At 38.1% G+C, this 25,999-nt stretch overlaps 1 protein-coding gene across 35 annotated transcripts in view; it reads right to left on the reverse strand.

Moving 5' to 3' along the window:
* KCNMA1 (potassium calcium-activated channel subfamily M alpha 1) overlaps positions 1 to 25,999 on the reverse strand; it is an 873,581-nt gene that overhangs the window by 94,401 nt on the left and 753,181 nt on the right. For all 35 annotated transcript variants that reach the window (XM_065551703.1, XM_065551701.1, XM_065551699.1 and 32 more), the window contains one exon: positions 6,980 to 7,073. In XM_065551703.1, the coding sequence (XP_065407775.1) occupies positions 6,980 to 7,073 (94 nt within the window). The remainder of the gene's footprint in view (positions 1 to 6,979; positions 7,074 to 25,999) is intronic.

The raw sequence follows: 25,999 nt of genomic DNA on the forward strand, positions 1-25,999 counted from the left end.
TTAGGAATCTGCTGAGTAAACATGTTTTCCAATTGGAACATCTTGGGTATGCAAAGAGCTGCTCAAAATATACTCCTCAAATTCCCACACAGAAGAGTTCTGAAATGGTCACTTGTTCTCATTCGTGCATATAAGCAAATCAAAGAAGAGAGCGTGGGGGCCACAAAGTGTGTCCTTAGTTTTTAGCATTTTTCATTTGGATTCTATCAAGCTGCACACCTAGGATTTAAGAATTTATGGGTGGGGGGGGGGGGAATTGGGGATGGTGGAAAGTACCTGACAAAAGCAATCTATCGAAAATAAACCAGCAGCTAAGAAGATAAGGTAGTCTTTTCCACCTAAATGAATTCTACGTTTCACACCTCAAGGTAAAAGTCACAACTTTTAGAGACTTATTTTTCTCTAAGTAATCAGTGAAGGAAAAAATTCTCTTCTGCTCACCTGGTTTAAAGATTTTACTCTTTTCCTTCCAACATTTTTTTGCCTTGACCTTAATGTATTCAGGGTTAGCCTGTACATTATAAAAGAAGTTGCTTGTTTTCTCTGCTGGCAGACTCTTCTAATTCTTCCTGAAAGCCCTTCTCTAAAGTCAGATAAATTTGAGCAAGAAGTCACAAAACTTTGGGTAAAATCTGACACTTTCTTATTATCACGGTTTGTAAACATCACTAGTGTAGGTTCCCCAATTGTAGCAAAAGTTGGAGGTCTAGAATATACTGTTCCCTACCATTTAAACTACTGTCATTTAACTTTGTGAAGAGCAGGGGGGGAGGGATAGCTCAGTGGTTTGAGCCTGCTAAACCCAGGGTTGTGAGTTCAATCCTTGAGGGGGCCACTTAGGGATCTGGGGCAAAAATCAGTACTTGGTCCTGCTAGTGAAGGCCGGGGGCTGGACTCAATGACTTTTCAGGGTCCCTTCCAGCTCTATAAGATAGGTATATCTCCAGGTCTAGACAACATGGAGGTTTTAATGTCAGTGGACAGCCTAAACCTACACTACTACTGTTGCTGCCTCTTAATATAATATCAGAGGGGTAACCATGTTAGTCTGAATCTGTAAAAAGCAACAGAGGGTCCTGAGGCACCTTTAAGACTAACAGAAGTATTGGGAGCATAAGCTTTCGTAGGTAAGAACCTCACTTCTTGCATCTGAAGAAGTGAGGTTCTTACCCACGAAAGCTTATGCTCCCAATACTTCTGTTAGTCTTAAAGGTGCCACTGGACCCTCTGTTGCTTCTTAATATAATGGATTCCTAAATGGTTGCCTGGAGTTGGTTTATGCTGTTAAACAATCTTAGAAATGGCTTGCATATTAGTGCAGTGTCAAGTGATTCTTGTACATACACTATAGTACTTGCAAAGTTTATAAAGTGCTTTGGGATTCTTAAAGATGAAAGGTACTATATAAATGTAAGCCATTATTATGGTTAACACAGTAAGCTTTCACCTCTGCAGACCTGGGATTCATATCTAACTTAAGTCACAAGGTAAAGATGAGTAAACTCATTTCACTAGTTCTTAATTGACAGGTGTCCCCATAAAACCCCACTACTGCTTTATTTGGTACAGACACAAATAACTAAGCATCTCAACTGGAATGGCAGGGATAATGCAGGTCAACACTGAATAGCACTGGTAGAACAGAGTGTGTGTGTAAGAGGTTACGTCTACACAACAAGCTACGGGTGCAAGTCCCCTGCTCACACATACATACTCATGCTAGCTCTCATCGAGCGAGTGCAAGTATAAATAGCACTATAGCCCTGGCAGCAGCAGCAGCGGCACAGCTTAGCCATATTGAGACTGTACTCACCATGAGTGTGTATTCAGCTCGGCTAAGCCATGCTGCCGCTGCCACTACTCATGTTACTATGACTACACTGCTATTTATACTTGCACTAGCTCGATGAGAGCTAGGTATGTGTATGTAAGCAGGGGAATCACACCCTTAGCTTGTTGTGTAGACATAGCTGGGGGGACGGACGCTGAGGAGCGGCGATGGGGATGTTGTACAGCCACTGCCCATGCTATGCCTAGATTAACATACGTCTTATCATTAAAATAGACTGTGGATGTTTTCCTATTTATTTTTATCAGGTAAACAGGCCCACTAGGTTTTTGGAAGCCCGGCAGAAAAGTTGACTTTTTCCATGTCGCTTTGCTGGACCTTGACAGTCTCTGAACAAGTTTACTGTTTGGCTGGGTATTTTTCTGGATCTTGGATCAAGAAAAATCCTCAAGGCTTATGAAATTCTCCTTGGTAACCAAGTGAAAACTCAGCTTCCTGATGCCTCTGATTCTTATGTGATCAGGGACACTAATGATAATGACCCTTTGCTGAGTATGCTACTTGTCTAGAGGCCTGTGTCAAGAATACCACTCAGTTCAGAGTGGACAGGGACAAACTATTTGTTTGCTCTTCAGGCCCCTTGGGCCCTGTCACATGCCATTTGTTCTTACATTAATAGGTAGCTTGACTCAGCTGGGTTGACATTTTCTGCTACTCAGTGCATTCCACTCATGCAGCAGCAGTTATCAAATCATTAAGTGAGGACTTGGACCCTGTCAACAGTTTAAGTGGCTTGTTGGTTTGGGTCCAGGACTTTTCAAAATTTTTACTGGTCACCCTTGAATCCAGAGGGGCTACTTTTCGACCAGCTTGGCTACCACATACAGTGGGTGAGACAGCCTGGTCACATTTAACATGTTATTCACCAGGGACGTGCAACAAAAAAAAGAGACCCTGAGATGATGAGCAAGTGAATTGATGTCTGTTAATGACCTGGGGGCACCAAATGTTTCCACATTTCCTTTCTGCAAACGTCTCATGAAAAGGAAAACCCGATATGCCTTATGTGATTGTTACTCTGCTGTATATTGTTTCTTTCCTTTCCTTTTCCTCCCCTGCACTCTCCCTTTTCATTTTATGAGGCGGCGTCATAGGAGGTCTTACCGGGTCTAGGATAAGTCTTTATAAGAAGTCTGCTCTCTTCCCTTTTAGAGTTTGTTCTTTTGGTGTTTTTGTTTTGTTTTGTTTTACACTGCCAATTTACAGCAGCTTAGGATCTGGCTCAATATGTGTTTTTCATTTTATTGTCTAAATGTTTACCCAGTCTATTAGTGTATATGCCCAGTGTTATGATACAGGTATTCTGTTCTTGATTCGCCAGCACAAACCTCCAGTTTTATATCAATGTGACTCCACTGACTTTCACTGGATGTACACTAGCATAATATTGGCATAATATTCAGTTTCCTGAATCTCGGCATATACATCTAAAGCATTTCTAGTGTCTACAGGACATTTGCAAATTTCATAATTATTTACTTCAGCTAGTAATTTAGTTTGCTTCTTGCATTGTAAAAATAGAGTTTTAGAGCTTTTGTGTTCTCCATCATATTAGGTAATATGGATTTGTATAGTGCTGGGTGAACCTCAAACATCTGAGCTTAGGTTCACTTCAAATTAAGAATTAGTTGAACTGTCCAAAGCTCTCTGCTCATGCACCTGATGGCCATGCTCACAACACATCCCTTCTTATCCTTTGTGTTCCAGTGGAAAGAGCTATCGTGGGTATTTTGCCCACAGCACACAGGGAGGCACAGTGACCTCTTCCTTGCATGAGCTTCCACTGGTTTGCCCTCTGTACAGTAGAAACACATTATTGCTGTAGAATTTTGGACCCTATGTTACCTGTAAGGTTGAGCAGGAAGTGACTCTATAGAGCTATGATTAAATTCTCAGATGGAATTTTATGCATACTCTTCCTACTCCATATGCTCACTCCTTCCAACTGTTCATCCCCAGCACAGCAGGAATGAATCTTATGGACTAGTCTGTTAACTGAAAAAGAGCTGGCTTATGCAATGTAACTGGGTCGTCTAAGTGCCCCCACCCCCATGGACTTAAAGGCATGACTTTCCTGCTGGGGGCCCTGACAGTTGGATGTAACCACTCATAGGACCACAGCCACGGTCTGGTTAAGGCACACTGGAGTTCTACACTGTCCGGGGTGTTAAGAGTCCAAAACAAAAAGGAAAACAGAGAATTAAAAATCTGGGTCAGCTGGGGATTCGTCAGTCAGAGCATGCCCTTCTGCTCCAGGGTTGTCTCCATGTGGCTAGTCCCTTCTTGTCCATCTTCCTGGACCTACTCATCCTATTCACAAAATGGCTCGTCTAGGTAGCAAGCCGTCTTAAGCTCTTGGCTGGAACCAGGCTTCCCTCGCCGAGGAAGCAGCACAACTCTGCTCTCCTTCCTGGTCCGTCTTCGGCTGGGTCTCCTCCTTTTAACTCACTTCTCCATGTGTGACACTGTCTGCAGGTTTAGCCGGGCAGGGGCCCACAGGCTCTCTTCAACCTCCTTATGGCCAGTGTGGGTCCTATCTGCCCTGTCAAAGTACTTTTCATCAAAACTTAGGAGAAAAATATTTTAAAAGTATCAGCTTTGAACATCAATGTGCTTTTACCTAGGAGGAAACTTTGTATACTTCTAATCGATATTAGCCAAAGACTTCGGGGGGACGGGGGAGGAGGGGGTGTCAAGAAATTTCAATTTCAGTCATGAAAGTATTAAAAAAATAGTCAATGGAGCCTAACTTGCAGTGCATAGAGGAGGATTTGACCACTGCACAGCTTGCAAGGAAAATAGATATTTATTCCGATTCATTCCATTTTCTCGGGTTTAAGAACTCTGAGCTACAATTCAGTCTGCCACTATGTTCCTGACATATAAGGCAGAGAGGCTAGGGGGTATGGGAAAGGGGTGAGGGTGGGGGGTATAGGGTGGGTAAGTAAATTCAGCAGCAAGACAGAGGAGAAAGAAAACAGTCTGGATTCAGAGGCTTGGCAAGTTCTCCACTCATTGCTCGACCCACGTTTAGCAATTCTGATGTGCTACTGAGCAGACAGCTCGAGCTTGGGATGACTACTCTCCTCAGTCCCTCTTCGGCAGGCAATGAAAGCAGGCTCCACTTTGAAAATTTCCCCCCATCATGCAAACTGACACAGGCATGCTTTTCAAAAACCCACAGCCAATCTGTTGATCATTACTTATTTACAAAGGCCTTCGGGCAGAAAGTCCTGTAAAAACCATACTTGATAGGGTATACACTAGCTTTTTCTGCTTGTGGAAAAAAAGTACCCCTAAGGCTACCTCAAACCATCACTTTCTATTGCACATAAAATGCACCGTGTAACACTAAAGTATTTAATATATATGGTATAATATATCTACAGGAAAGGCATTTGTGTAGAAGTATGTTACCCTGTATTTGGTAATTTGATGTTTTGCTGAAGGCTATGACTTGAAAAAGCCTGCACCTAGTACAGAGGACCTGTCATCTCAGTACCCAAGAGCCAGTAGAATAAAGAAGTACCCTTAAGCAGCAAAACTTTGACACAGCTTTGAAGCATATGAAAACAGTATAACTCCCCAGAATTATTATTACTCAAGATCAAAGAAATGAGGCATACTTTACATAGCAAACAGGGACAGTGCACTCAGCTACAAATGTTTCAGCTCTCTTTTTTAAAAAAAATGTTTTACTTCCCCAAATTTAGGGGCTGAAGGGGGAAGCTCCCACATTTTTCAAACTTTAAACAGATAAAACTGTTAGTGCCAGATAAGAAGATTACCCAAAGGTGAGTAAATTGAAAATGATGCTAACATGACAACTGGCGTCATAAAAATGAGAAGCTTGGCAGTATGCTCATTTTATTCTTCCTCAGAAACTGTAAACAAGCATGTAAATCAGTGTCACAGAGGCAAGGCTGAGGTACCAGGAAGGCAAAGAACTTTTAACGATACATTTAACAGAAATAGATGGTCAATGGGGGGAAAAAAAAGACACAGCTGGGTGCATTTTCTTCAGTGAATCAATCTCACTTTTGGTCCTGCAGTCTAAAGAATGAAGAAGACTTAAAGAAGTTATGCCCTTGAATATGCCCTAGATTGTAGGAACGATAAACAGAAAAAGGATGCTTATTGAATTGGCTAAGGAAATTCCCACTGCACTGATTGAAGTAGAGAGGGAAAATCATCTGGCTATATCCATAGCCGTTAGAGGAACATGGCTGCTTCCAGTAAGCAGAGAAAGGTGCTAAGTGATGCATGCCTGATCCTGCACCCATTGACTACAACAGGAGAAGGGTAAGGCAGAGAGAGAAGTAGAATAAAAGTGTTATATTGCTTCAATATAGTACAATGTCCCAATTGCAATTCCAATTACAGAGAACCTTTGCTTAAAGAGAAATTTGATGGAAAGAAATGACTTAAATATCTGAGGGTTCCCTTATTGTAAAATACTATATGTCCAACAACAGCGGGGAAATTTCATTAACAACCAAAAGATGTTTTTATCATCCACTTTCAGAGTAGGTACTATTCTTAAAAAAATCCCTGTATTTCATAATTAATATTGCTTTTAGCCTGAGTAAAATTGCATTAGTTTTGAACTTTGCTTTGGCAAGTACATGGATTATTAGACTTTTTTTTTAATCAGTCAAAATCAATTAACAGAAATTTGATTTCAATCGACAGGATAAAAGGAAGGTAATATTCAGGTTCATTTTTGATTGTGATGATACATCTCACATATGGCCTTAAGTACAGAAAACAGTACTCAGAGGGATTCCAACAAAAAGAGAATTGCCTGAGGCAAACTAACCACATGAGTTCCTCTGATTGGTTAGTGCTATCATTAGTGCCACTGCTGTTTAAGAACTACACATGGACAGGACAGGGTGACAGCTAAGACTTTAAAGCCTATGTATTTTTCAAACAGCTTTTCAAACTGTTTTTCATGACAGAATTTTTTTCAGCTCTATCATTAACTGCTGACAAGCTGACAGAATAAATACTTCAGCCTTTCAGAAACCATCTAACAACCTTTTTCTTCAAACCCCCCACCCCTTTTTGAGGAGGGGGAGGTGTAGAGGAAGGAAAGAAGATAAAGATATGAGTTTCTTACAGTCTTACCTCATCAGTTTGGGCGAGGAGTTGGGTGAATTTCTCATGCCTCCATTTCGCTGCTTTTTTTTGGGTGACAGTGTCGACGGATGTTCATCTTCAACTGGAAATAGAGGCAACTCATGAGATTAAGGACCCCTCTAAGCGCTATACGAAATACAAGTGACATAGCAAAGAACACACACTCAACGTCCATTCACGCACTGATACTTCATTACTAACTTTTTAGGCCCAACAGTAAAATAAATTTAAAAAAATCAAATATGTTAGTCAGAGATTGGTTTGGAGGAGGAGGAGCTGGAGAAGGGAAGAAAACCAGGGTTTTGAACACAGAAGTTCAAATTGGTTTCATACTTTTAAAACAAAAAAAAAGTGGGAGGGAACAGCATTTATGTTATTCTCGGAGTTATTTTCAATTAATCTGTGCTACTGAAGAGTAGAATTAGTGCTCTGCTATATACACAGAAAGATAAAGTGCTATTTGAAATACCAACATAATAGCTGCCAGCCTGCTTTTGCTAATGAACCACATACAAATTGGTTCTTGCGTCTCACATGCCAGACAACAGAATCTTCACGAAGAGATGTAAAATATTCAATGCCTTGATGTTTAATGTTTCAGTTAGTCAGGATTGTGAACATTGCCTGCAATTGTGCACAGATCTCCAGCACAACTCAGACCTCATCACTCCACCTTTCTCACAAAGGGGAACTGTTTTAACAGGAATGAGCAGAGTATGGTTGAATGGAAGTGGGGGATAGTACCTGTATAACAGAGGTTGTGTTATAGCAAAGGATCTTTTAATGAGGACAGAGTGCATTTTAAATGAAAGATCATTTTCCAAATGTAAAATCACTTGCGATTACTGTAAAGTGTACATCAGTGGATTACCTATAACATAACACTATTTGCTTTAAACAAGCACAGTTTTCTAATAAGTTGTGTGTTAATATTAACCTTCATCATTACTGTTTAAAGGACAGCTACTGTACTTGATAATTAGCACACATAAGTATTATGTTTGCTATCAAAGGGAATCATCTGTGAATGGTGGTTTCTCAAATTCAGACTAATGCTGTAATATCAAGAATGAAAAATAGTTTCATTTCCATCCTATAGTTAATTGAAAAACAGACTAGAAGACAATGTAACTGAGGCCTAAGTAGCTGTTACCTTAAAGATAAAAAGAAAGAGATTAGTAGTAGCAGCTACATTAAAGGAGCTTAATACACATTAGCAGTGCACAAGCAGCGGCTGGAAAAAAAATCTATTTGCAATGAACTATATAGGAAGAAAAAAAGCAGACCTGGACATATGTCACCTGCTCTAGATTTATCTGAGAATGAATTAAGCAATATCCTCCTGCTACAATCCTCTTCTGACACTATTTTCTTGCAGCCCGCATTCTAGCTTGTCATGTCTGTCTGTTTTCCGGAGTATGTTATGGAACTTCATTTTGCCTTCATCAAGATTACAGGACTGGACACTGGAAAGGCAACATTGCTGTCTTCTTAAATGACCTGGCATTGCCTAACAAATCCTGGATTTTTTTTTAAAAGCCTCAAAGAGTGATACAAAAGGAGTTGTAATTAGAACTGAGCTATGATCAACTTACAACAAATAATTTATTGGACTAATTCAGCCATTTTTTCTGCTTAGAGAACATCCATAAAGAATATGAAATTTCCTCAATATTTGACTATTTCATTTTTTGTTTTAGAAATCCATAGCATAATCGTGAAATTTGTTATATATTTGACATTCAAATTTCTAGCTGTACTGCCTACTTGTGATTTGTTAGATAAATCACATAGTGCAATTACTGTTCTTTGATTGGCTAAGAGTGTAAACATTTCCTCAACGAATACTCAAATGTGCACATTTAAAACCGACTTTCTGGGAGAGTTAGTTGCAATAAAACTTAATCACTTCACTATTCAGTTGTTTGTAAACTCTCCGAATTTTTTTTTTAGCAGTATCTGCCCAGCTCTACTTATAATAAAGTGTGGTTCTTTATTCGTTCCATAACACTCTCTGGCAAGTCATTCTCTGCAAAATGGTGTAATCTTGTTTTAAACTTGTCTGTCAAAAACAGTTATTCACATGCTATTCCACACAGGCAATAATTTGCTTTTAATGCATACACAGGACTCCCTTGTTCTTTATTTGATATAAACAGTCAGTCCAAATCATATGGACTCACCACTTAAGAGATTAAAGGAAATAACCATGCACAATGTTGCTTGCAGAAATCACCTACAAATAATATGTTTCTCTCTGCCAGTAAATAAAAGCTCAAAGTTCATCTAAATTAATGTGCCCCCATGGGGCTAGAAAACGTTTATAAGAAATTCAGTAACATAGTACAAGTGGAGTGCATTTTTATACCTTTTTCACTAGTATAAGGAAGCTCTGTACCCAGTAGGAGCATTTGTAAAGTCTTATTTTGATATAGACTAGCTGTAATGATATTATATACAGAAATATTTCTATTAACAGTGCAAAATGCTATAAAAAAGTATTTTCCCAAGCCTTCGGGTGGTTAAAATGAGTTATGCTTGCTGTTTCAAATGTAAAAGGTAAGTCCAATGAGGATCTTTCATCCTACATGGTCTAGCATTTGCTTTCTCCAGCCTTACCAGATGTTACTATCATACTGGCCAATTGTAAAACTAGGCCTTATTATTATTATTACCTTCCAGAATGACGATGTCCACAGCTGGATTTCCTGACAAAGTATACAGTTTCTTTTAGTGTTGTACCTACAATAAACAAGCTCTTTTCTTCATTAAATGCCCATCATCTTTATGCCGTATTACTGTCTGTGTTCACCTGCAATGTTCTAGGGTTACATGGCTCACAAGTTAATACCTATTAGCAAAGCCCTCGGAGACACCTCATTTCTGTACTAAAGCCATGCCTTGCTCAAGCAAGGGAGCCATTTATTTTCACTGTGGCACTGTGGGGGGGGGGGGGTGAGAGGGAGGGGAGAATTGTCTGAAACTATACAAATGGTGTGTAATGGAGACCATTACCTATGGCTTGGTTCCCAAAAGTGTTGCAATGCTAACTCACAGGTGGATTCTTAGTCACAAGTAGGATATAAGCCATATTTAATTATTAGCTTTAATATATTCTATTAATTTCCTGTATATTTAAAGAAAGTAGATCTAGCAAAACTTTTAGTTAAGCTATAAAATATCATTTTCATTTCATGGTTCCTGTTTCTGCATGAGAGGAATAAAAATTAAAATAAAAGGGAATCTTAAATTTACTCGCTTTCATGAAAGACAACTGTATTTGAGTAACAGGCTGTGATATATAACAACTGAACGCTAATGCTATACATTTGACCTACTGCTTCTGCTAATGAGAATGTGGCCCTATTTTTAATATTTTCAATTTATTTAATGCTGTGGGAGTTGTATTACAATATAGTCATACTATATTAACGCAGACCTTCTTTACCAGCTTTCATGAAAGTATAGACAAGTTCAGGAATTCAACACAGAATTTTATAGAATGTGAACTCAATCCAGCCTTTGAGTTCTCATAAAATTCAAAAACTTGTTTTTGCACATCCCTAAGTATAACACTTAATGTACTGTTGTAACAACCCAGTGCTCGCTTGTCTAATAGGCACAGAATCTAACAGTTTTACAGTTCGGGAAGACTCAGTGCTAGAAAAATGTCAGGCAAGTCTAATGAGGCTTCAGATATTCTGGTTTATGCTGGAGTTTAATTTGAAGTTACACTGATGTTCTAACATGTTTTCTTATTCTTGAGTAAAAAGGATTCATTATTTCAATGACATAACCTCCAGACAATGTTCCGTGAATTGATTTAAGATGTGCTGGTAATTTTAACAGCCTTAATGCAGAGCCGAACATCTGTAACAACATATTACTTGACTTTTATCCTCATTTAGTTTTTAAGCCAAATAAAGGAAATGTCTTCCAGAAACATTGGACAAGTTCATAACTTTTCTTTTATTATTTTGTTACTATTTTTTTAAATACATCAGTCTCTTTCATTGCCTCTGCAAGGTCACTAACAACATAGTTTACGGGTGCTTCCCTTTTGTGGATCCCCAAAATGAGCTGGATTATCTAACAACCTTTCAGCTACCAAATACTTCATGAAATGGAACACCTAGTAAACTCATTGTCTAGAATGTAAGTGTTTGAAAGCAAATAAAACATAAGAAAGATAAAACATCAACCACCCAGAAACATTAGTTACTATCTTGTTTAAGTTATTAATCACCACATCTCAAGAAACCCACATCTGTAAGCACTTAACAGAGCATTAGTAATGTCATTTTCACATTGAAAACACTCAAACTGTAAAACCATGCACAAACCAATCTGTACTGCCTTATGCATCCAACTAAGGGGCTACCTACGGAGATCTTGGTTCAACCCAGGATTTTGAGGGTGATAGCAGTATTTTACAGGCAAACTGAGTGCCCTTTGCAATCTACAGTAGGTAGATTTTCCATGCTCAACAGAGCTCAACAAGTTAAGGTGCAGCAGCGAGGGATTGTTGGGTAGAAAGAGGCTCCCTTTACGGTTATTAACAAGTGGAACAGGTTCCGGGATTCCTTCAGTGGGCTTGGCACCAACGAGTGCATTAGTAGTTGCATTCTTGAACTGAAATGAACATTTTGGATAACTTGATCTAGCTTCATTCTTTACTTCTAAATAATAAGAAAAAATGTAAATTAATGTTTTGTGTATTAAAAAAAGGTTTCAAACCACAGGATAAATCAATTTTAATATTATGTGGAATTATAGCTTTAAAGCTTAAACTATCAGTTTCCGTAGCTGAAGTATAGGTTTATATCTGCAGCCTTATTCACATTTTCAAGAAATGTCTCTCTCTATATATATTTCTATATATATAATCAACCCTTATAAAAGGATTATTCCATATTATCATCATCTTTAAGCAATAATCCTAAAGTAAGTGTGTTTGAAGCCAAGCCTATTTCCCAAAAGTTGATAATGATCTCAAGATTTGTTAGCTTGTCTATGATGTTTATTCCCTTGAACCTGCTGAAAATGTCAGGGAAGATACAGTACTCTGTTGCTATTAAAGTAAAGAAGGAATCAGAAAAGAGGCAAGGTCAAAAGTTTCAAACTTGTGTGCCTACAGTTATGGACTTAAATCTATATTTAAGCACCTAAATAAAAGTGGCCTGATTTTCAGAGGAGCTCAGTACTGGCAAATTTCACCAAGGTCAATGCACAGCACCTCCAAAAATAAGACCTACCAATTTAAGTGCCTGAATGTGGTTTCAGTTTGAAATTGTCAGCCTTAATCTTTCCTTTTCTAAGGAGCGGAAGGTAAACTTAACAAAAACAACACATTAAATAAAACCTTTAATGAATATAACCTTCTGCAGAAGACAGGGTAAAACATGTGTCAGCCTTGCAATAAAATTATGCAGCTATGATCTCCTATTGCTGGTTTTAATCTGATGTAAAAGCAGAGAGACAAGGTGGGGGTGGGGTCATATCTTATATTGGACCAGCTTCTGTTGGAGAGAGACAAGCTTTCAAGCTTGCACAGAGCTTCCTGAAGAAGAGCTCTGTGTAAGCTCAAAAGCGTCTCTCTCTCACCAACAAAAGTTGGTCCAATAAGAGATATGATCCCACCCACTTTGTCTCTCTAATATCCTGGGACCAACACAGCTACGAGAATACTGCATACATCATAGAAAAGTAGGTGAGTAAACCCTTGAGCTGGTAAAGGTCTATGTTGCATTATTACATTGTCATAGGTGACGAAGGTCTGGAGGGAGGAATATATAGACTCATCTTGCAGCACTATTTCCACCTGTTTCTACTGGTTTACAAAATTCTCTAGTAAAAGTGAAGCAGCAGTAACTCAAAGGCAGTTTCAGAGGTCAACATGTTTTTGACCTCTTTGCTCAGTTTACCGTCAGCTGGAAATGGGATACATATGCGGCACTCAGATACCTGCCAATTGTTTCCAAGAAATAAGGACTCTGTCTTGATTCCAAAAAGCTTATCATACATGACCTATGACAGACTGAGTATGCACTGATCATCAAGATTCAACCACAGTGAATTGAATGAAGTACCTATTAGTCCGAGAAGGGTCTCTACATTAACGGCTTGATCCAACTCCCTTTGATGTGGATGAAAATATTTATATCAATGAAAGCTGGATCAGAACCTAACTTGCAGTATTTTTCTACAGTTTGCTACTACTAATAAAATATGGTCAAGTACTAATAGATAAGATTTCAAAGGGATCCTAAATTACTGGAAGGCAATTTGTGACCTCGATTAACTAAAATCACACACAAAACGTTGTGTACCACACTGAATGAATAAATTCTCAGGGAATCATCAGCCTTGCATTGGACAGATTGTTGCTATTTCTCAAACCTTATGCTTCTACTTCTGGAATTTATCCAGTGACAAATTTTCAAATAATAAAAAATATCCACATAGCCTACTTCTCTACACAGGTCCAATGAGCCATGTGCTTATTTGAACACTTTCTGAAATACAACTATCTCATTTCAATTTTTGTTCACAGTCAATAATGGTGAAAATAATCCATAAAAAACTACCATTTTGCATCAAAATACTTGAAGTAAAAAGGAGAGAGGGAAAAATCTACCAATATGCTTCTCAAACCGTTCCAATCAACTCATGTGAGGACCAGCCCAGGTTTTTTTGGGAGACAATTCCAGGGCATAGTAGGCCTTGGGTGCTCAGATACCATGTTACTGGGTAGCATAAATGCCCATATAGATCTTATCATTAGGGATTTATCTTCTGATATTCAGCCTAGATTTTCCTTGGCTCAAATTCACTTTATGACTTCTAGCTCTACCTCGTATACCCTGGTTATCCACTATACCATCAAAATAAATATTACAAACTTAGTAACCGGGGAGAAGTGAAAGAGTTCCCATTTTTAATTTAATTCGTCTAGAAACACAGAAATTACCAGACTAGAAGTCCATCTGGGAGATATTCAGATTTGGTATTTTTAGTCTAGATAGCATGGCAAAATGTACAATCCTGTGGGGCCAAATTTTCAAAAAACAGGGCACCTAACTTACATATTGAAATACATGAACAGACCTAAAGAAGCAATGTTGTGAACAAAGTATATATTTGAGCCTCATGGCTAACTACTGCTGCACACATAATTAAATTTTACATGTGCAATTCCATATTTGCACATTCAAGTACCTCTGTATGTGCATAAAAATACTTCTATGTGCATGAATTAAGCACATATGTTTTAAAATGTGCCCTGCTGTACAATAAAAGCTGAAATCTCTTATTTACATAATTCACTTTTTATCTGGCTAGGGTTTTTGACCTATTGCATGGACGTAATACTGATTTTGATGTGACACACATATGGGGAAAATATCACTATTAATTATATAGAGCTAAGTATGTCATTACAGACCTTCTATGCTTCAGCAGGCTTGGCACCCAACCTACTTGCATTAGGGCCTTTTCTTCTCTGAAATACTGCATAATTTTCAAGCTAACATCATCCAGTGTAGTGTATATGTGATCAGTCTTTATTTTGTGGTTAGCCCCAATGACTCTACCATTTGAATTAAAGAACAACCCCCTTTCACTTACAGCCAAATTAGCTCAAATAGTAGAGGCCTGTGATTTTAGTGCTAAAAGTCAAATGCTCCATCTCTGATGATGACCACCGCATCTGTAGTGTCTGTTACCATTGCTAATTATAAAAACACAGGGCCTTTGCCATGGATCCATAAATCAGTCTTTTGTAGAGAAGATCAATGGATTTTTGAGGATTGCAGACAGACGGGCAGGGGATGAGAGAAAATGGGTAGATAAACCCGGGATATACAGAGTGGTCATCACAAGTCAGTCAACCTTTACCACACTCAGGATTAGACAGTGTGATATTTCCTAATCTAAGCATAAGAAGCTAGCATCTCTAATACATCTGTGTGGTAACTGTAGGCAAATGTCTATTTATGGCAACCACTGTACGTCTCTTGACCAGAAATCCTACTAGCATTATCTTAAGTGGTAATAATGCCTATCAAATGTCAAAGTATCAACTGATTTATACACAGGTTTATTTTCAAGATAGTAACATGCAGCCTCACAAAAGGTCTCAGCCAAGCTGCACCCTGGGAAGAAAATACAAGGTTTTGCCTAAAGACTATATTATCAAATCATATCTGCAGATGTATTTGTTCTATTTCTATACATTATATTTGTTATAATCAAATTAATTTGAACAATAACCAGCAAATACTGAACATTTTTAAAAACAGCCCATGTGCTTAATTCCATGCCCATGGCACTCCCTGTTTTATTCTCAGCTTTAATTTAAATGTAACAAGGCAGACTACCAGTACAGTTCTTTCAAAGAAATGGCTGGATCTGGCTTCAGTGTGATTTGCCTGGCAGGGGCGATAAAGATGTGTTTAAAAGAAGACGACGACGACAAACCAAAACAATACCAAAAATAAAATAAAATAAAATGATCAATTGGAATTGTTAGGCTTTCAATACCATCGCTTCATCAGAATCTAACATAGCATTTTCCCTCACAGCCAGCTGTCAGATACCTTGCAGATACCTCATTTTTGGTTTCATTCTAACCCATACTACATCCTCTTAATCTCTGTAAAGGGTGATACTACATCACTATACAGATAAACCACATCAGCACTTGAAGTACAAGGAGTTTTTAGCAGTCTACCAATCCCTGGTTTGAATAACTAGTTGATTTCCCCCTTTCAACTTTCCTTTTCTCTTAAGCAAGTTCTCCATTTATCACCAAACACAGCAATCACTGTTATTCTGTAATCTGGCATGCTTTATGAACATGCTTTATGTACCTCAAACTCCTGGGGTTGTGGAATACAACAACATGGAGCTCCCTATTGCTGAATGCGAATAATCAATATGTTGATTGAGCTTCTGGGTACCAAAATTCTTTTGGTCTGAGTGACAGTGAACATGACTTTCCTCTTTCAATTGCAAGCCTGTTTATTTTTCTACCTACCACTTTGTGAATCAGGCAACCGAAGATACCCACTGCAATTCCTCCAAACTGTCAGCTATTGCTGTGATTCCACCCAGCACCCCCTGTACAAGACAACAGATTAACCATTAGACTAGATATGTTGAAAATATACAGCTTCAACCTTTCCCCAGCTAGCTCAGAGCAATGTATAGATGATTATTTCAACCGTCAGCTGCCGCATAGACTTAAACCCCTGCACAATAACTCCTGGATTCATCTGCCCCTTGTCAAACTTGCACAGCTTTAGTTTGAGCGTACATAGTGTGGCAGTTTCACTGCGGATCTAGAATAATCCAGACGGCTGCTGTCTCTTTGTTAACAGGAAGCTAAACTGATGAGTTTGTAATGTATTTCTTATCAAAGGTAGTTTCAAAAAAGAAAACGTACCCAATCAGTTTGGGTTGGAGTTTAACATACACTGAAACATGGTTTAATCAGAACATTTGTGTTATTTGTCTGGAAAATAAATCTTATTAAATCCCTTTAAAAATCATTTTATACCAATGAATTATTTATTTTATGAATTTATAATTATGGCTTGATTTTTTTTCAGTAGCATATGCAATGAAATCATTGACTAGAGACTACAAGGCAATGGTGCCTGACTAGATACAAGAATATTAATTTCAGAAAACTGCAGAGCAGTATTTGTTTGGTGTCTCAAATGGTAATTCTGCATGAAAGGAAAGGATTGCAGCCTTGTTGCCTACGTCTTCAAAATTCATGGAGATGCATTTAATTTTTTTTGTTTGTGTAAAGGGAAACAGATATCAGGCATATTGGACAGTGCTGCCAATATAAAAGCAGGTGAGGCTTACTGGCAATCAGTTTCAGTTTGTGCCATGTGCAAGAAGATAAGAAAACATAAAGATCCAAGAATGTCAGGCATGTAAGGGTTCTATATGTTTTACAAATGGCTGGAAATACTGAATGCACTTTGAACCTTTTCATAAGGTATTCTCTATGAAACAACAAGACCCAAGGAGCCAGTCACTTGGGGTTAGTTTTTTTTGGAGGCTTTAATCTTTTGACTAAAAGCATATAAAATTGATTGACCTTCAAATGAATCACTCCAACTTTTTTTTTAAGCAGGCATCTGCTGTTTAAATTTTGTATTAACACTACAGTGGTCTTCCCTCTTCTAATTCTCACAGCACGAAAGTGATTGTATGAGCGCTAGATTTTTTTTTTTTTTTTTTTTACTTGAATGCTCTATATAAGCAGTTAACACAACGTGTGAAATGCTGGTAGGTAGAATCCTGTTATGTATTATAGATGGCTGCTCTGATCTTCTATTAAACCAAGATAAAGTTAAAATATATGGGCTTTTAGGGTAAGGCAGGTACATACTTTGGCACAATGAAGGATATGCTGTAAAGACACTTGGTTTAACCTTAGTCTTTTGATAAAAAGAAGGCCAGGCTGAGATTTTACACTGCATGAAGCCTTTAAGATATTTCTTTAGGGATACAGTAACCCTCTGAGGGAACTGTAGAGCTTTGATTTTTCCTTGCTTTTCCAGTTTAATCCAAGGGCAGCATGTTATCAATGCTTTCCCACAGATACCTGTTGTTATCACTCCTACTCTCTATTACCATAATGTCAGCAAAGCAAAGTGAGGAATTAGGTTAAGGCTGTTCATATTAAAGCCCATGGAAATCACAGAAAATATTTTTATTGAACTTAGTAGGCTTTAGATCTGGAGCATTAAGCTGTTCATATTTCATGCTTCAGGGAGCGAGCTGATGAAACAGGACAGGAAGAAAGCTTTACATACATGCACAGCATTGCACAACTGCTTGGGTGCCTATACAGACTTCGGCTATAGGACAATGCCAGAGGAAGGACGCCAGACTTGATGGGCCCGGTACAGCAAATGGTATGTTCTGACATAGTGATGTACAACATGGCACTGCTGTATGCAGTAACCATCCTCCCTTTCCCCCGACACAGGCACACAGTAAAAACTAAGAGCTAATTTGTGAAATCCATAATCAAATCTTAATTTATAGTCAGGTTTATTTATGGTTCTCCTGAACCTTGTACGTATTATTTTTGGTTCAGATTTTAGTCCTCTCCCATTCATTTAGCTCCATTTTTCAGATACCCCATTCCACATTGCCTTCTCATTTTACTATTAACTCTGTAACTATTTATTCAAGCCATTGAACTGTTATTGGCAAACTGTTGAATGAAAAGTTAAAAAAACCCAGAGGATATTTTCCTCTCTCCATTTAACAGTCCACGTGACTTCTCCACACACCGTGGGTATGTGAAATATCACTGGGGTCTGAAAAAGGAGCTTTTATTCCAAGACTTTTAAGATAGGGATGGGGAAAGAAGAATGATTAGACAAGGGCCAAAGTTCTAGGGATTAGAACAGAACTCCCTCAACACCTACAGGCATTCTGTTCCAGGTCCACCTCTTTTGAGAGGACTAATAAAATGAAGAGAAGTACAGAAGGCACTGCAGCTAGATAATGCTGAAACACAAATTATCCAATCAGATACATTGGGAGTAAGTATCCTCTCAAGTAGATTTTACACACTGGTGTTATATAGGGTCATGTTATCCTGGTACCTTAAATGATAGGAAGGAGCAAAAGTGACAGAGAGAAATCTGCAAGTGGATCGCTCAAAGCCTGACATTGACAGCATCATGGTAAGGGATGCTTTTGATAAGGGATGCTTGATGGTTTAATGGTTACAAGTTGGTGACCGGGAGTTGAGAGATCTGGGATTTTAGTTGCAGCTATACCACTGATTTATTATGAGAACTTGATCAAGTCCCATATGCTCTGATGTTCAGTTGTGCTGAGCACTCACATCACCCATGGAAGTAAGTGGTCCAATAATTTATCTGTATCTCAATTTCCCTATATATAAGATAGTCATATTAATACCCCTCTTTGTGAAGTACCTTGAGATGAAATGCACATGAAAAGAATGTGTGATAAGGATAAGTTGATATTGGTCACTTTCTTTGATGTACTGGATACACTGAGGTTTCTTCTTAATATAAAACAATATAAATATGATTTTTTACTTCTGTGCTTTTCTTCTTAAACATACAGTATCGATAAAGGAAATTGCCATTCCTTTTTGAGTGGTCCTCCAACAGTTCCTTTAAGGTGAAACATATTAAGCCAAAAGCCATGTCTTTTTTGGGTCCCTTCTTAAGAGTAGTATCATAGGGAAAACTGTAGTGTTAAGCTTTTCCACACCCATAGTTCTGGGTTTAGTGCATTGGCACAGATTGTCCTTGTCTTAATATGTTACAAGCCAAAGCATAGCACCCTTTGACCTACTGCCTAAGAGAGGGTTTTGACACCAGTTACAGAGGACATGGAGGAAAAAGTAGCAGCATTAGCAAGAATAGACTACAATTATGTCATTCTGTCAAACTGTACTAGGGATCTGTCCTGTTGTTTTTGTGAACTACACATTAATGGAGGTTGCCCCTGTGTGGCTGAATACACTGCAGAGTGATCAATCATTGTTAAGACCAGTGCAGTTCCTACATGGTCAAAAACCAAACAAAGAGTAGCCTATATTTAAAATGAGTGTCTTAAACCACACCCAAATCAATGCCTGTGGTGTAGCTACATTAAAGTTCAGTGGGAAAAATAGAATATACTTGTATGCCGAGTACTAAACTAAAAATGAGAACAGGGCCCTTGGTGATTGCTTTACTCCTCTAGATTGAGAAATCTTGTGTTTATTGTGTATAGCACATTTGACAGGAAAGAAGGTTATGTAGTGCATAGGAAAGGGATTCTGCAATATTCACATGCTTACTTCTTCATAGCAGAGCCCTATAAATCTAATCTAGACACTGGATGAAATTGTTTCCTTCCTAAGAGCAAAGGGAAGTGTAGATTTCACCCTAGAGAAACCTAATTAGAGTCATTACTTTGTTTTCCGGTGCCAAGTGTCAATTTTTATCTATTTTTTAAAATATACATTTCCAGTAAAATTCCAATCAATATCTTCTGGAATTTATAAACTGAGGAAATAACCTTTTATTTACTCTGATTATTTCAGTCTCATTTAAAGGACGCTTTAACTTGTTTGTGCTGAGGGGGTTTTCTTTAACAAATTTAATGGATATGTCCTATTAAACCATCTTACCATTCTCTTGTCAGTACAAGACCGTTCAATATGGGGAGTTTCAAGAGAACTTAAGGGATTTATGGGTTTGTGCTCCTACCTTCCTTAGGCACTTTAGACAAAGCCCTGAGATATAGGGAAATTTTCATGTCTGTTTTCAAACATCTCTATTTAGAGAACTCTGCCTCGGTTCTTGCCCCAAAGTTTCCCAGTGCCCTAGAGTCTCTGATTTTGCCTTTGTAGTAACATGTTTCCCACCCCAAATTTTTCCTTCCCCTTCTGCAGCTCCTTGTTGCCATATTGAAGGGCAGATAAATGACTATATCTCACAGAGACTCCCATGCTATGGTTCACATCAGCAACAAGGGATAAGGAAAGCTTCTTGACACTTCACTCTGGCTTTCTCACTAGGATCCTGTTCTCATTCAAGTCAATGGAAAAACTCCCTTTACGTGGAATAGGGCAAGATCAAACTCTTTGACTCCAGGGCGCGCTCAGGCTGAGCTGCAACACTTTTGGGATGTAGGACTTAATAATTTTTTTCTTAATCATGTGTGGATAATATGTGTTTTTCATAAACATATATTAGCCAAGTGTAAGCTTCTGTACATGTTTATATAATACATATAGGCTTGTTGTTTTATGTACATATACATATATTGAACATATATTCAACTTGCATGTACTTTTATACAATTGCCAAGTAGCATCTGAAATATTAGAAATTGTTTTTCTCTAAACAAAATGTATTTCTTAAACTATTTTTTTTAAAAACTTACAGGATCTTCGGTCCTTCTCAGTTGCTATTTTATTTGTAAGCTAGCAGCCCCATCTGCTGGCTGTACTGAGTTTCAAGCCCCTCAGTGGTTTTACTCCCCAGCTATCCTAGGATCTATGCATAAATATATAGCAGTATTTCCCAGTTGCTGTTATACATAGAAATGTTATTATCAGAAGACAGATTTCTAGCACATTGGTTGCAGTTTAATAACACTCCATTACCTGAAGTATGACTTTCATAAGCAGTGAATGTTAATTGTTGACAGACCAATTCTAATACGTAAAACACCATAAGTCATTAAGTAAACATCCAAATAAATCAAAGGAATGATTAAGTTGCATCAATAGCTTATTATATATGTTGACTTGATCGGTTACAGAAATAAAGTTAAATACAGTTCACAACATGAAGAAATCAGTAAAATATACCGCTAAGAAAGCGCACTCTCTTTATTAGTGATTCCAGTGATATATTTTACAGACTTCAGTATTATGAAGTTATGTTGTCTTCTAAACAAACACACCTAAAATAGAAGCGTCGTTTAGTAAATTTACTAATATAATGAACACCCAAGATACACATAACTAAGATTAAATCTATAAAATCATAGTAAAAAAATGGCAATCACGAAGTAGAGCTGGAACATAATTCACTGCTATGGAGTATTAGAGAAGTTCTGCATGTCATTTTTAGGTAAACGATGGCAAAAGAGAGGAGGCAAAGTAACACAATAATAATAAGAAATGGATATGTGATAGCTAACTCCGATTATAGCTGCAAAAGCAACTGCACAACGAATTAATGCTAAAACATCTGCCAAAGCAGACAGTAGTTTGGCTACAATTGATTGTTGCGGGGGAGCAAAGGCTTACAATTTCTTAAGAGTGGAAAATAAAGTGTAAGCTAAGAAATCTAGTGGTGATAACTAATGACAACGTTACTTACAATGGTGATTTGATCTCTAACAGAAAAAGTACTCTAAAGGATGGATGTGTGTAGCAGGGATCATATTTTTCTTACAAAAACAAAGCAGAATCAAGATGCCTCTGTGAAATAACAAATTACTGTTATACATTCCCACTGATTAGATCTCTAACAAAAATATTACACTGATAACACTCAAGTACCTACAGAGGGTAGGACCAGACTACTTAGTGTTGTTACATGAAGGAAATGGATGTCATTTCACATATATCTAATGGGAAGCTAACCATAATTTTATAATATGGAGATTACATCTCTATATGGCAAACAGCAAAAAACAATATAATACTGAAACCACTGCCAAAGTACAGTATTAGAATGGATTATTATTTTTTCTTTTGTTATTGCAGTTATGCAAGGAACTCAAACCTGCTTATTCGACTGGCCATGGGCACGAGTGGGACTATCTGGCCAAGTCATGTCTCTTCAAAAGGAGCAGATTCAGGAAGGAAAGTTCATTAAAAATCTGTGTTACATGGAACAGAGTTTGGTTTTATTAATCAAGTTGGGGTGAAAGTTTGGCCAAGAGCATCAGGAATTGAAGGAGACAAGGTGGTAATATGGCCAAGCTGAAAACAAGGCATTGAAAGAGTGGGAGAGGAAAGGGGCGGTGTGTGTGTGTGTGTGTGGAATTGTGGCAGGGCACAGGATTGCCATGGAACTGAATTAGCAGCTCAGGCTGTCTAGACAGATCCTAAGAGAACACTTCAGTTCTCAGTATTACTGCTGCTAGAAAAGGCCCATATGGTCTGTAAGCACTGAGAGTTAGGTATCTGAGTATTCAAACTTAGAAACGCTCATTTGCAGAGCAGGCAGCACGAGATGGGAAAAAGACGACTGACCAAACCAACACAAGAGAAGTCTATTAGGAAACCCTATAAGATCTTTGGCCACTACATAGGTCCTGATCTTGCTCCCGCTGAAGTGAATGGGAATTTTGCTACTTATTTCAGTGGGATCAGGAGGTCAACAGGAAGAAGCAGCTGTTTCCAACACAAAGAAAGGAACTATGCTAGCTTTAATGAGATTTGTGGGTAGGGTTCCTCCCTAAAAGTAATCTATAGCAAGTGCAAATGGCACAGGATGCCAATAGGTTTAGAGTGTTGCTGCCAGATGTTTTGAGAGTGAGATTCCGAAAGCATCCAGAAATCCAGCTCTCAAGGGACACTGTCAGCTGTCAAGAAAGTCATCTTCCAAGAGCATGTTGCTTGGAGTTCTAGCTCTGCAGTATTTATTTGCTCCTGTTAGAGGAGGTGGAAGAGGGCAGATCAAAGAATCGTGTGCTGAAGACAGGTGAAAGCTATTTTATATACTTATAGACTTCATAATTCCTTGTGGGAAGAACCTTAAGGATATCAATATTCTCTGAGGGATATGTGGGACCTTGGAGCGGGCTGCATAAGCCTAAAGGTTCTGCTTATGCATTTCCTCAAGAAGTGCCTAAGACTAGAGATGTATTGACTCAAAACCAGTTGCTGACCTATTTGGGAGGAGGAGAGTGCTTGGTGCAACTGTGGGTGAGTGAACTGCGGTATCAAAAGGAATCAAGCCATCAATCAAAATAAGTTTCAGATCTTGATCTGGTCCTAGAGATGGAAACACTAGAAATCCAGAACCAATGACTGAATATTTAATCTTCACCCCATTGGGAGAGAATGTGCTTGGGATTACAACTGGAAAAGTCATGATAGTACCCCCTAGCAAGACAAATCTGAAGGTGTGATACCACTATAATGAGTGGAATGACTTAATATGCTGTTTATCTACACCACAGGCAGGGATCCGCAACCAAAGCAAAGGCGACAATTTATCGCCATGCTATCCGGGCTACAAATTGGTATGCTTCATCTCTTCAGTGATGGTTCTGCTGGACAGGAAAGCCAAAATACAGGGAGAGAAGAAGAGGGCAGTATGGGGTGGTGATAACTGGAAGCACTCACGGAGTAAAAAGAATTGAGTACCAAAGAAGATACTGTAATAAAGACCGTGTGTGTGTGGAGGGGGGGGAAGTGGGGAGATCTTATGCAAGAATTAAAATGATATCCTCTTAAGGAAAGCAGCAAATTTATGTTTAGCCCAGCTAAGGGATACTAAGGATTGCAGGTGTATTTTAGATCAGGGACAGTAAATCATGGATGCACAGGACTGATAAATACATCAAAAACATGCTGAAGGGGCCAGTGCCAGTTAGTCATAAGAATAACAATATTTCATCATATAAAATGTCACAGTGATAGCAGATAAAGAAATATGGAATCATATAAGACCAAGAAAATCCATTTTAGATCTTGGGCTTGATTCACCTTTGCCCTCCACCTTTTGTGGTCATTTACACCAGTTCAAAGCAGTGTAAGTGGTTTGCCACACAAAGTGCAGGGCAATGGTGAATTGCCAGGAAGGGTATTGTAGAGTAGATGTGATTAGACTAGTCTATTCTATGTAAATTCTTATATTGCGCTTATCAACTTTGTATCTGTCCCCAGGGAGAGAATTTTTTCCCGAATAGCAGAAAACTTGTTGATTCGCTCTCTCTTTACAGTCAAAGTGAGAAGACATTAAGTGCAGGGCCAGACAAAGATAGCAAACAAAGATAGCATTTGATACCAAAGAGGCAATCTTTGGATTTTATAATACAGAAGGAATCACTGTTTTTTTGTTAGCAGATATTAAAGTAAATGTGTACACAGTACATAGATTCCAATGCTATTATACCAGTGTCAATAAAAACAATTAGGGGAGAAATAAATTTACCAATAATGTATAGGTTTGTGTGAGTGAATTTGAATGTTACTTACAGATGTAGCAGTGCATTTATTCTTTGCTAAAATAATCTTAGTTTTAGTAGTCCATGAGGATTTACCAGCTAGGCTGATATTTTACTTGATTTCTAAGTTGTGATTCACATGTCACAGCTACAATCATTATCAAAAGTTTGAGGAAGTCATCTCCTCAAATACATACTATTCAAGGAAGAGGCTAATTATAAAAGGAACTGAAAGAAGAAATAAATGACAAATGCTAATCTGTTCTGTAAATGGTTTGCTAAAAACAGTGCAAGACCAATGATCTCATGGTATATTAACAGGAGATAACACTTGCTTCTGGTTGCCATTGTTTCCTCTAGCAGCATAGCTACCGTAATGCAAAATGCCTCTCCATATTGTACCAACTATGTCAGACGACAAACATCACCACTGGAGTTTAGAGAATAAAGATAATGCCATGCACATTGCAATGCAAATGGTGATACATTTAATGCAAACAAAATCTTTTGGACAAGAACAAACAAAGGAAATTTCATGACAAAGCTCAGAAAAGCTATAAGGTTTTCTAAGATTTCTGGTGGCAGTTCTTTCACAGGAAAGATGTTCTGTATTTCAATTAGAGTTGAAAAAGGGACTAAAAACTACAGCTGATTTTTGAGCTATTTTCTTCAGAGATCTATACTTCTAATTCCAGTGGTGGTATGTGTTTGACACAGTCAGTACAATATAAAGAGGCATTTTGCATTATCAATAATAGATACATTAGCAAATACATGCATGTTTGTTTATTACTCTGATTTAGATGGCTTCCCTCATAGTTCGTTATACTGCACCATCTTCCATTCTGTACTGGATTTTGATCATAACACATTGCACTTCAAGCACAATTTGGAAGACTCAAGGCCAAGAGATGTGTTTTCCTTTACATTTGATTGAAAACATTCTGAATCTATGCAAATAAATTATTAAAATCTTCCCTAAGAGTAGGAAAATACTCAACCAATGACAGCTGCATCATGTGAAAAAGTATTATAATATATTAGGAATGCAGTCATTCTAGATTATGTGTTCAATTGAATTTGGAGACAATTTGAAAGGAGGGCAAGATCACACTATCAAGTGTCTCTGTGACCAGCATAAGGTTTTATGGAATAGTTTTCCACTGATTTTGGTCCAATATTAACCTAAGACCATGTCCAATCACATCACAACAAATTAGTTTCAGACACAAAATGGTAATCAAGTTGGGGGCCTATCCTGAAAGTGGAACTAAGAACTTCCCATCACTGATGTGCTTCTCAATCCTGCAG

This window comes from Chrysemys picta, chromosome 7, assembly GCF_011386835.1.
Source record: "Chrysemys picta bellii isolate R12L10 chromosome 7, ASM1138683v2, whole genome shotgun sequence".
NCBI lineage: Eukaryota > Metazoa > Chordata > Testudines > Emydidae > Chrysemys > Chrysemys picta.